Source organism: Penaeus chinensis, chromosome 31 (assembly GCF_019202785.1).
Source record: "Penaeus chinensis breed Huanghai No. 1 chromosome 31, ASM1920278v2, whole genome shotgun sequence".
Taxonomy (NCBI): domain Eukaryota; kingdom Metazoa; phylum Arthropoda; class Malacostraca; order Decapoda; family Penaeidae; genus Penaeus; species Penaeus chinensis.
This window is the reverse complement of record NC_061849.1, coordinates 12,392,762-12,404,064: the sequence shown is the minus strand read 5'-3', so window position 1 is coordinate 12,404,064 and position 11,303 is coordinate 12,392,762. Positions and strand designations below refer to the sequence as shown.

The 11,303-nt window shown below is 42.8% G+C and overlaps 1 protein-coding gene across 2 annotated transcripts in view; it reads right to left on the bottom strand.

The window, feature by feature from the left end:
* Window positions 1-5,233: 5,233 nt before the first annotated feature.
* Window positions 5,234-11,303, bottom strand: part of LOC125041815 (cytochrome P450 9e2-like) — a 7,661-nt gene continuing 1,591 nt past the window's right edge. For both annotated transcript variants that reach the window (XM_047637131.1, XM_047637130.1), the window contains exons 2-7: window positions 9,393-9,570; window positions 8,550-9,267; window positions 8,181-8,399; window positions 7,720-7,780; window positions 6,889-7,079; window positions 5,234-6,669 (exon numbers count right to left, since the gene is read on the bottom strand). In XM_047637131.1, coding sequence (XP_047493087.1) covers window positions 6,500-6,669; window positions 6,889-7,079; window positions 7,720-7,780; window positions 8,181-8,399; window positions 8,550-9,267; window positions 9,393-9,569 — 1,536 coding nt within the window. In that variant the 5' untranslated portion in view covers window position 9,570 and the 3' untranslated portion in view covers window positions 5,234-6,499. The remainder of the gene's footprint in view (window positions 6,670-6,888; window positions 7,080-7,719; window positions 7,781-8,180; window positions 8,400-8,549; window positions 9,268-9,392; window positions 9,571-11,303) is intronic.

Here is an 11,303-nt window from a genome sequence, read left to right as displayed (position 1 = left end):
CGGTCTCATCGACACACCAGCTAATCCTCCCCACCAGTGTCGCAGTCGCCAGGGTGAGGTCTAGGACCCCTCCTCTGAAATACGTTGGCTTTTGGGTGTTGAGGAGAGTAATCTCAGGGAATGTCTCTAGCACGTCGGCTATGTGATAGCCGGCCGCATCCGGTGCCCGGCAGGGAGCCAGGATGGGGTGGAGTGCATTGAAGTCTCCCCCTATGATCACTCGGTCATGTGCAGCAGATGCACAGACCTGGCTGATGTCTAAGCTTCTACAGTGTGGCTGGCTGTACACATTGTACAGTTTGAGGGGCCCCCCGGCCAGGTAAACCTCGACGACAAGGGATTCAACATCGTCTCCACAGTGCGATGCATCAGCTATTGCGGAGCAGGGGATTGCTGCTCTCACAAGGGTGATCAAGCCTCTCTTGCCAGGTGTTCGTGGCAGTGTGAAGACATGATACCCTGAGAAGCGAACAGTGTCCACTGTTAATGTCTCCTGGAGCATGACAATGTCAATGTTCCTTGATGGCACTACTGCTTGGAGAAAGGCATTCTTTGCGGAGAAGTCATTGATGTTCCATTGTAGGATACTTAGGTGGTGTGTCATGATGTTATTCAGTAATAGTTACATCAGAGACATCGTCGGAGTCTAACAACTCCATTGCGAGGTCCTTGCTGGTTGAGGGCTCCTCGTCTGTTGTCAGGCTATCCTTGGGTCCACTGAGGGGTGGTGAGCCTTTGGTAGCTCTGACTTAAGTTGGTTTGGCTTTTCTCTCAGACTTTTTCTTGGCTGGCCTTGCCTGGGCATAGTCAGCGTGCTCTGGCTCTGGCTGCACAGATTCAGCCTGTTTTGGCTCTGCCTGTGAAGGCATGGCCTGGTTTGGAGTGGGGAGGGGAGTCTAGTCCTGGGGTGAGGGTGGGACTGGCTTTGCTCTATCCGGCTTTCTTCCCTTCAGGGCTGCGACAGTCTGGGTCATTGCCGTCATGGCGACCGAAACTGCCTTCTCAGCCTCCTCACTCGACCTCCCCAGGGCTGTTGCTACTGCTGAGACAAAAGCAGTCAACAGGAGAGTTATATCGTCCTCGTCAAAGAGGAGATGATCATCTGTTGGGGAGGTATTTGTGGTACTCTTAGAACCTTTTTTTTCTTTAGGTTCTTTTTCTGCACCTTTGGCATTGTCAGAAACTCCTTTTTGTTGGAGACATACGGTATCGGCTGGGGGGCGGCTTCCTTCCTCTTAGGAGGTCGGGAGGCCTTTTCGCTTTTGTTCCTTCCCCAGACGTGGGGCCAGGGGGGGGGGGGGGCAGGAAAGAAGTCTGGTCGCGTTTTAGCAACCTCTTGTCGCCTGGGGGCCGCCTCTTTCCTGACAGCAAGTCAGGCTCCAGGCGTGATGCTTCTTGGCGCAGTTGGGACATTTGGCTGTTGTGTCCCTCTTTTCTTCTTTGTATGCCTCAAGGCATACCTCTGTGTTGTGTGCCTTGCTACAGACACCACATTTAGGCTTGCCTGTACAGTTAGCCTGGTGGTGACCATATTTCTGGCACTTGAAACACCGAAGTAGTTCAGGCACATACGTTCGAAGGTTGTAGGTGCCCCAGTTACCCAGATCAAGGGTAGTGGTTGAGGCACCTTTTATGGTCACCAGGACTTACCTGGTTGGAGTCTTCCCCTTCGATATTCGGGAAGCCTGCACGACCTGTAGGTGTGAAGCGATCAGCTCCACAACGTACGAGACTGAGAAGCCAAGTAGCACCATCTTGGTTCTCTTTTCCTCGGGATATAGTGGGGAAAGACTCACTTTCCTCCCATCTGCTAGCTCCTTCGTTTCCTGGAGGAAATTCAAGGTAGCTTGATCTTTGGGCATTATGATCATGCCCTGATCTCGGGCGACCTGGATCGACAGCCGGGTTTTCCGTTGCAGCTCCAACGCCCTGACCAATTGGTAGGCATTGTCGAAGCCTTCGAGTTTAGCTGACACTTTGAACTGGGTGAAGCGTTTAGGGGGTTCCAACTCTTCATCAGAGTCGGTCTCCGGCCTTGGACCCTTCAGCCCACCCTTTCGGCTTTCGGGCTTGTTTGTGGGGGCAGCAGCTGATATGGCTGGTTCAGCCTGCTCTCCCCTCTCAGTCTGGGAGGCCGTCTGAGAACTCAGGGGCCTCCCTGGCTTAGCTGTTGGCCTAGAGGGGCCAGCTCGAGAGTCAATTTGTTTGACGATTCGGTGGACAGACCCATTGGCTTCGGTCTTGTCCACCTTAGCAGCAGGCGTGACAGTATCGTCCTGTGCATGGGGTTTTCTTTTGCCACCAGAAGGCACATATGGCTTCATGGTGACTGCCGTGGTCTGGGAATTGCGCGGTTCGTAAAAAAAAATTTCAGTCTGTGGGGGGTGTTTGTTTGAATTTTCCATGTAATGGTAAGTGCTTTATCCTCTCACGCCCCCACCCACCATGGAGTCCAACAAGAGGAAGCTGAGTGGCAGAACCAGTGTCTAACAGCAACAGGAGTGATGAGAGGATATACGCAGCCAATAGCCATTGTGACGTCGCTCACAGACCATTGTGAGTGCCAATGGCGGCATGACTGCTTGACTCTAGTCTCCCGGGGGAAACCAGCCGATTGACAGTGACCGGGCCAGGCTCAGGCCGCCTGTCTTGCTGGAATAGAGGACCAAAGAGGCGTGTTGCTAGCCGCAGGGCGTACTCGTTCACGGCATCGCTCAACCTCCAGGACTCCAGTCTACACAGCGCACAAGGCTGCCATGCACGGCAAACGCGTGGGTAGGTGTAAAACCCCTGGGGAGAGACCAGAGGGGATGCCCTTCCACCTACGGGACATCATTGTTTGGAGCCCTTTTGCTCAGCCCTCTGAAGCAGCCACCAAAAGGTTGCTTTACCTCAGTGAGGGAGGGAGCTCTTGGACTTTTCCCAGGAGGTTCCTCTTATTCCTCTGAAACAACCACCCAAAGGTTGTTTCACCACATTGAGGAAGGAGGGGACCTGTACTTTTTCAAAGTGAATCCCTCTTCCCTCTAAATCAGCCTCCCAAAGGCTGTTTCACCGCAGTGAGGGAAGAGGAGTCTTGCACTTTTACCGGGCAGTTCCTTTCATCCCCCTGAAGCAACCACCCAAAGGTTGTTTCACCTCAGTGAGGAAGGAGAGTTCCTGTACCTTTTCAAAGTGAATCCCTTCTTCCCTCTGAAACAGCTACCCAAAGGCTGTTTCACCTCAGTGAGGGAAGGGAGGTTTTGCAATTGTTCTAGGCAGTTCCTTTCATCCTTCTGAAGCAACCACCCAAAGGTTGTTTCACCTCAGTGAGGAAGGAAAGGACCTGTGTCTTTTCAAAGTGATTCCCCCCTCCCCTCTGAAGCAGTCATCCAAAGGCTGTTTCACCTCAGTGAGGGAAGGGGGATCTTGTCCTTTTGCCAGGTGGTTCCTTTCATCCCTCTGAAGCAACCACCCAAAGGTTGTTTCACCTTAGTGAGGAAGGAAAGAACCTGTGTCTTTGTGAATTCCTCTTCCCTCTGAAACAGCCACCCAAAGGCTGTTTCACCTCAGTGATGGAAGAGGAGTCTTGCACCTTTCAAGGAAGTTTCTTCAACCCTCAGAAACAGCCACCCAAAGGCTGTTAGGGGGAGAAGCTAACTTTCTAGGCGGTTACAGTGGCGGGACGTGAATTCGGTTCTGTCTAGCAGCAATTTCGACAGAACCAGGCTGAGGGCTAGACAAAGGGAGGGGCTCCTACCTGCCTATTCATTCCTAAACGAAATATCTAGAGTGGCAGTCATCAGATGGTCTGCCATACCAGTCCCTAGTAAAAAGAATGGCAACTCTCTGTGCACCGTAAGGCAGGCACGCTAAGGCCCCCCAGACACACCCTCCCCTGTGGGAGGTAAAGGTCTGCCCACGTCCGAGCACGAGCCCGAAGATGGGGTCCAGTTCACCAGAAGGTGCGCAGAGAGTTATCCTATTGCCGAAAATTCCATAAGGGAAAGAATAGGCTACAGGGCACTAAGCTAAATGCAAGTAAGCAATTAGCATCGCGGCAGCAACGAGGGGTGGACATCGAAGCGCCGCGGTAACGCGTAAGCGTCGAGGCCGAATTTGCCGGGGGGGGCGGGTCCGGTGTATCTCTTTAAAAAATCTCTTTAAGTCACCCCGGCAAAACAATCCATGATCGAGGGATCACGGTAACCTTCTTCGCCTTGTTCAGTTTTTGCATTGTTTTTTTCTACCATACACACACACACACAAATATATATATGTATATATACACACGTATATGTATGTATGTATATATAAATATGTGTGCCTGTATACACACACACACAAACATATATATATGTAAAGGGATTATTTGGTGATAATTAGTTAGGTTGATGGTTTCACCATTAATCGATACTTTCAGCCGCCGGCTCATTATTTCATTGGTTGTATTTCAGTTGCATGTGTTCGTTTGTTCGTATGAAAGGCATTTAGTTCCCGCCACCGAAGTAATGTCGGTGACCCCTCAGCTGGACGGTCACTTGGCTCCGATCTTCTTGACTGATCACATCCTTTTATATTCATGAAAAAGCTTGAGATCGGCCCTTCTCTGGCGAGCCGAATTGTCTTGGCACCTACACCTCTGTACCTTACACATCAGTACCCCGACTGTTCTACGAATCTCGGCGCATCGAACTCATCTTGTTATTATTTGTCATCGATATACTTGTATTGCTGAGTAAATACTTGTGAATATATATTTGAGTTCTCTATACAAATTTTATTTATTCCTCGAGTGGCTAATCATTCAGAGATCAATGCTAAAAGAACCAAAAGGGCCTATAAAGACCAAACAAACCCCTGGTAATATATATATATATATATATAATACATATATATATACACATATGTGTGTGTATATATATGTGTATGTGTGTGTATGTATGTTTGTGTGTATATATATATATACATATATATACATTTATATAATATATATATAGTATAGTTATAGTTATATACATACATATACATATATAAATTAATATATATACACATGTATATATACATATGTGTATACATATATATACATATATATAAATACATACATATATCTATTAATAATTACACACACATACATATATATATAAATAATTACACACACATACATATATCTATACATATATAGATATATGTATATATAAATCGATTAATTAATTTGTATTGAAGAAAGTACAAGTGGAAAGAAAGGCGATGATAAAGAACTTGTTCCATACCTTTATTTGTTATTACAAGTATTATTTGTATCACTTCATGATTGGTCCTCCAGAACGAATTTACTTAATCGTAATATAAACCATAATAAATACATATTAGTTTTTGTTATCTTGTAATCTACATCATTACAAATCTTCCGCTGCTTTTCTGTGCTTCGTTTTCTTTGAATGACGAAATGTTTATTACAGTTCTATGTATAAAAAAACGGAGAATTTGTTTTTACAGTCCTATCAAAAAGTAATAATAATAATAATAATAGAAATAATAAATAAACTCAACACATCCAAATACTTCGTTTTTGGCTTCGTCGTCAAAGTGGACGGAACGGAAATCAGCCCTAATAAAGAGAAAACAGCTGGGCCTGGCACTCTGCTTATTTTTTATGTCAGTTCGAAAGGTTGGTTATTTTGTCTTATTATCTTTATGGAAAGCGACTCTTTTTTTTTTACAAAAATATCTATAATAATATATCTACTTGATATTTTAGTTTGGTCAATTGCCTATTCTATTCTTTTGGCACCAAGATCATTTAACGAAAAATAACTCAAAATAATACATTTTATTAATAGAAAAGGGTATTGTCTCCAACTATTCATAAAGGTAAGTCACAACAGTATATGATCTAGTGTAAAATAAAATATATTAAGAAATACTGATGAGTTAAGTAAATGCATAATATATTTTACATGTTACTTTGACTTTTTGATGTATTCTGCATTAGGAGTTTCATGCAAACAGACCCCCCCCCCCAAAAAAAAAAAAAAAAAAAAAAAAGCATTTAATTATGTATTGTAATACAAATGGCATGTGCTATCCAAATATATGATTTTTTTGCGTTTTTTTCATTTCGATGCTGTTTTTGCACTTTGAATGGAAGACTTTATATCAACATTACTATCACTATTATTATCATTATATTGTTATTATTATTATCATCGTTATCATCATTATAATTATCATTAATTCATTTTCTACCTTCATTCTGGTGTTAGAATGGAGATATATTAATAGCTAGCAAGTAAAGGTAAAATTTAAAATGACGTATCCAACATACGAAAGATTTCAGACAATTGCTTCAGACGCCCCCTTCTAATGTACAGGAATAAGGTACTGATAAGGCACGTTATACATGTTCTTCCTTTCTGTCCTTTCTCAATCTTGTCTTCATTGGGAATAAATGACTCTCTCTCTCTCTCTCTCTCTCTCTCTTTCTCTCTCTCTTTCTCTCTCTCTCTCCTTTCCTTTTTCACTCTTCTTTCAAAGGTGTCAGGAGAAGGTTAACCCCGTCTTTTGGCCTCAGCAAACCAAAGCCAAAGTCAGTCTTAATTTCTTCGTGTCCTGGTGCCAACTTCATGTCTGAGGCAAGGAGCATCTTGGCCAGACCAACTTTGGTTTCCATGAGGGCAAATCTCATCGCTGCAAGGAAAGCGAAGTGATTTATTACTCATTAATTATGGGTACTTTAATATATCTTGTTAGTAGAGAAAGCCAGAGAAAGAGGGGCGGAGAGGGAGGGAGAGAAATAAAGAAAGACAGAAAAAGAGAGAGAAAAAGAAAAGTGAGAGAAAAAGAACTGTCAAGACATGACGATATTATTCAAAGCCAATCTCACTCCTAAATCTCAGGTTATCTCACCTATACAGTTCCTGGGTCCGATTCCGAAGGGAATGTGCGTTAAGTTGGTGATGTTCGCCTTGTTCTCCGGCAAGAAGCGCTCGGGGCGAAATTCCTCGGGCTCAGGCCAGTACTTCGGGTCCCGTTGGATGTTGAAGATCGAGCATGTTACTATTAAGCCAGGCTCGATGGTCACGTCCGTGCCAGGGATCCTGCAAAGATTTGAGGTTAGGCATTATAAGTCTCCTTTACCTCTTTCTCTGTGCGCCCTTAGGAAACTAGGCGGGAGCTCGTTTCTCATTGCTTTTCTGGGTACATATCGGGAATTGATGTCGCTTATGCGATATACATATGTGTGTGTGTATTTGTATGGATATATATGTATATATATGCACATAAAAATACATATATGCCTATACATCTATCTATCTATGTATTTATAGATGTATACAATGTATAATATATAATATGTATATAATATATATATACATACATTAATAAGTATGTATATATATGTGTGTATTTATTTATATAAATATATGTGTATATAAATGTATATCTATATCTATCTATACATATATGTATATGTATATACATATATATCCATATAAATACATACACACATATGTATTCATATATATACATATATACACAAACAAAAACTTACAAACACATACACACTCACAAGTATAAATATACATATATGTATGCAATACATATACAGTATAAGACCAAATTAGAATTTATATACACAAAAATGCATGCAAAGGGTAGAACTAATAGGTAATTTACACCTAAGTAGGCATATATTCATACAAGTTTGAGATATGAAGTATTTTTAAAAGGTCTTACTTGTATTCCTTTACACACTTGCGCTCCAGGAAAAGCCCCGGTGGGTACATACGAAGGGTTTCTGTGAAGAGAGAAATGGAAAGGTTAATCGCGCTCGGGAAAGGAAGACTTGGCAACTCATTCAGATTCTGGCATGGTTCAGTTCTTCGATTCTCTCTTTTTTCTTTTCTTTTCCTCAGTAGCTGACCTTTGACACCTACGCTTTGTACATTAAAGATGTATGTATATATGTATGTGTGTGTGTGTTTTGTTGTCTTCAAAACTAAACCATATTTTCCTTTTCTCGGAAGATTTGGCGAATTGGAGTATTACTGAGTCCGGGATGAGTTTCCTGTTCGTCTTTTTTCTCTTTCCTGAGGATGGACCAAGTACGTTACTACTTGCCCATAAAAATTCTAAAAGTCTGACAAACAGCACTTCCATTTAAGACATTAGAGCAGAAATTAATCTGGGAGACTTACCCATGACACAAGCATCAAGATATTTGGCTTCCATAATCCCCTGGTAGGTTATGTCGCCGTGTTCCTCGACTATTTCACTGATCTCCTGACGAAGGCGTTGCTGGATCTCTGGGTGCTTGGCAAGTAGGATGGACGCAAAGGCCAGCGTGGAGGCTGTGGTATCGTAACCGGCGACCAGGAACATGACACTTTGGGAGATGATGGTCAGTTCATCCAGTGCTGCGAGAATGGAAAGCGTCTGCATCTTAATCACTACCTGGTGTAAATGAGGTGAGTTTTATGATAACACTGTAAATGATAGGTATATGTCTTAAACTGCAGTAAGTAAACACTGTGAATTGCATGATGTGAATCCAAGTTGCAACTCACCTTGCTTAGACTGGGATGATTTACTGTCGTCTTGCGTTGCCGTGATTCCTTCGGCATCGCCAGTGGAGACTTCTGCCTCCAGCAACAGATCCAAAAAGTCTCCTCTTTTATTTCCACTTTGCCTCGTTCGCATGGTCTCACGGGCAACTTCCGTAAAGAAATCTGTTGCTGGTACTGAAAATCTCATATTAAGTAGATTGCCAAGTCTAGGAAATATGCTCAGGAAAAGAAGTCTACACATCATTCCCGGCGTCATTTTGAAAAAAGTCTCAACCTTTTCAGCAAATTCTGCCTTTTCACCCACTAGTGAATTGCATTCAATACCAAAGGCACAGGAAGCAATTGTGTCCATGGTGAAGCGGCCAAAATTATACTTCATGTCGACAAAGGGCTTCGTGCGAGCTTCCTTCAGGCAGAAGGAGACGAGGTCGTCGGCCTTTTTACACACGAGCGGGAACATCCCCTTCATTCTGCCTGAAGTGAAAGTGGGAGACATGATGGCTCTCAGTTTCTTCCACTCTTCGCCTGTCTTTAGAGACAACATGTTGGCCATTACTTTGTCCTTCTCGCTCGGCATGTTTAGTGTCCTTCTGTCCATAAAGTGGTCAAAGTCCTTCACGAAAATGTGCCTCATGAGTTCTGGATCGCCCACCAGTAACACGGGCTCGTGGAAGGAGTAGACACCACTTAACTTTGATCCACTACAGTTGAAATAGATCTGTTAAGAGTGGAGGGATGTATCACGAGATTAAAATCTATAAAGAATTATACAAATATTTCTTACTAATCACTGTGGCGTCTGATGCTCAATAACACAATAATTTACAGAAAACATCACATTACCTCTTTTTCAAAGTTACATCTTTTATCTGCGAGAAACAATTTATGCGCATGACCGATGAAAGGGACCACAGGCGGAGTGGGCACACCTTTATTTGCCCAGTATCTGTGTTTCCACCACGAATATGCCCAAAACAGTGCTAGCGCCGCACCCAACAGCAGCCATGTTACTCCAATCATCCTGGTGAGAAAAAATCATATAAATCAAGAGGAAATCAGTGGATGGTGAAGACTTTTAGAGTGGGTATTGGAATACGTAAACAAGTGCAATTCAACTTAATTTTATTTACAAGATATAGACAGTGGAAGGAAGCCGACTTGGTGCAGCAGTAACGCACGCAGCTTGGGACCAAAAGGGTCATCCAGAGCGTGAGTTCGAATCCTACCCAAAGTCCGAGGTTAGGAATGGCATCTATTCAGATCAACTTTCTCCATCTCCCAAACCCTAAGTCCTTCGAGAGAATTCACTGTTCTGTCTTGCGATGGGGCATGTGGCGTAATCTTATCACATTATCATCTTACAGATATTGGAAGATACTGGATTAATTACAGTGCTAACTTATCTTGTAATATAATTGTAGCTGCGGCACAAATCTCGTTTCAGTTAAATTTTTGACCTAAGCTTGAAATTGGGAACATATCGAAAGTATGTAACATACGCACAAGTCATGTTATTTCAAAACCCTGAAGCGGGCCCCCGTTAAACATAGTACCTAGCGAGTATAATGAGTGAGTTTGATGATTACATCAAATAAATAAAAATTACATTTTGAACTTTTCATTACTAAACTGGGCACATTACCAAATCATGGGGATTCATTACCAGATGAGTCTAACACTCTCCCTCTCTCCTCCCTACCTCTCTCTCTTCCTCCCTCACTCCCTCTCTTCCTCCCCCTCTCTCTTTCTTCATCCCTCCCTCGCTTCCTCCCCCTCTCTCTCTTCCTTACCCCCTCTCTCTTCCTTCCCCCTTTTTCTCTTCCTCCCCCCTCTCTCCCTTTCTTCCCCCCTCTGTCTGTGTGGTGCAGCAGTAGTGTTCTCGTCTAGCAGTCTTGCTGACACGGAATAAAACTAAATTATTATTGATTATTATTAAAATTACTATCTCTTCCTCTCCTCCCCCCCCCCCCCCTCTCTCTCGTCTCTTCCTCTGATCTTTTCCTATTCTATTCAAGTTTATATGGCTCTCGAGGCTCTCGTCCCACTGCAATCACTCAGAGCAACGGGCACTTGGTCACATCAAGCAGTCTATAACACATGGGCCTTCCTCTCTATTCTCGCCCGCTTGGAGCATCGTGACTGCGGCCCCGACCCTGACCTACCATTCTAGACCATCTAGAGTTCTATGGTTCTGCCTCTGATACTACCACGGTAAAAGTATATACGATGTATGTAAGTGGACACATACACGCAACATGTGTCTGTGAACAAACGCGGGACTGCCAACTTGATGTTCCTTTTAAAATTCCTGCGTGGTAGAAACGTTATCGGTGACATCTGCCTTGTTGGAGCCTCCTCGCAACTCAGGGCCTGTCTCTCTTGCTCGCTCTCTCTCTCTCTCTCTCTCTCTCTCATACACAATATATTTATATATACACATATGTATGTATGTATATGTATGTAGGTGTGCGTGTATATATGTATACATATGTATACACATATGTGCGTGCGTGTGTATCTATGTATATGTATGTATGTATGTGTATATATGATTATATGTATATATATGAATATATATGTAAATATAAATATATACGTATATATGTCTATACATGTATATATATATATATATATATATATATATATATATATGCATATATATATATATATATATATATATATGTATTTATATATGTGTGTAGATATATATATTTCATATATATATATGTGTGTATACACACACACACATATATG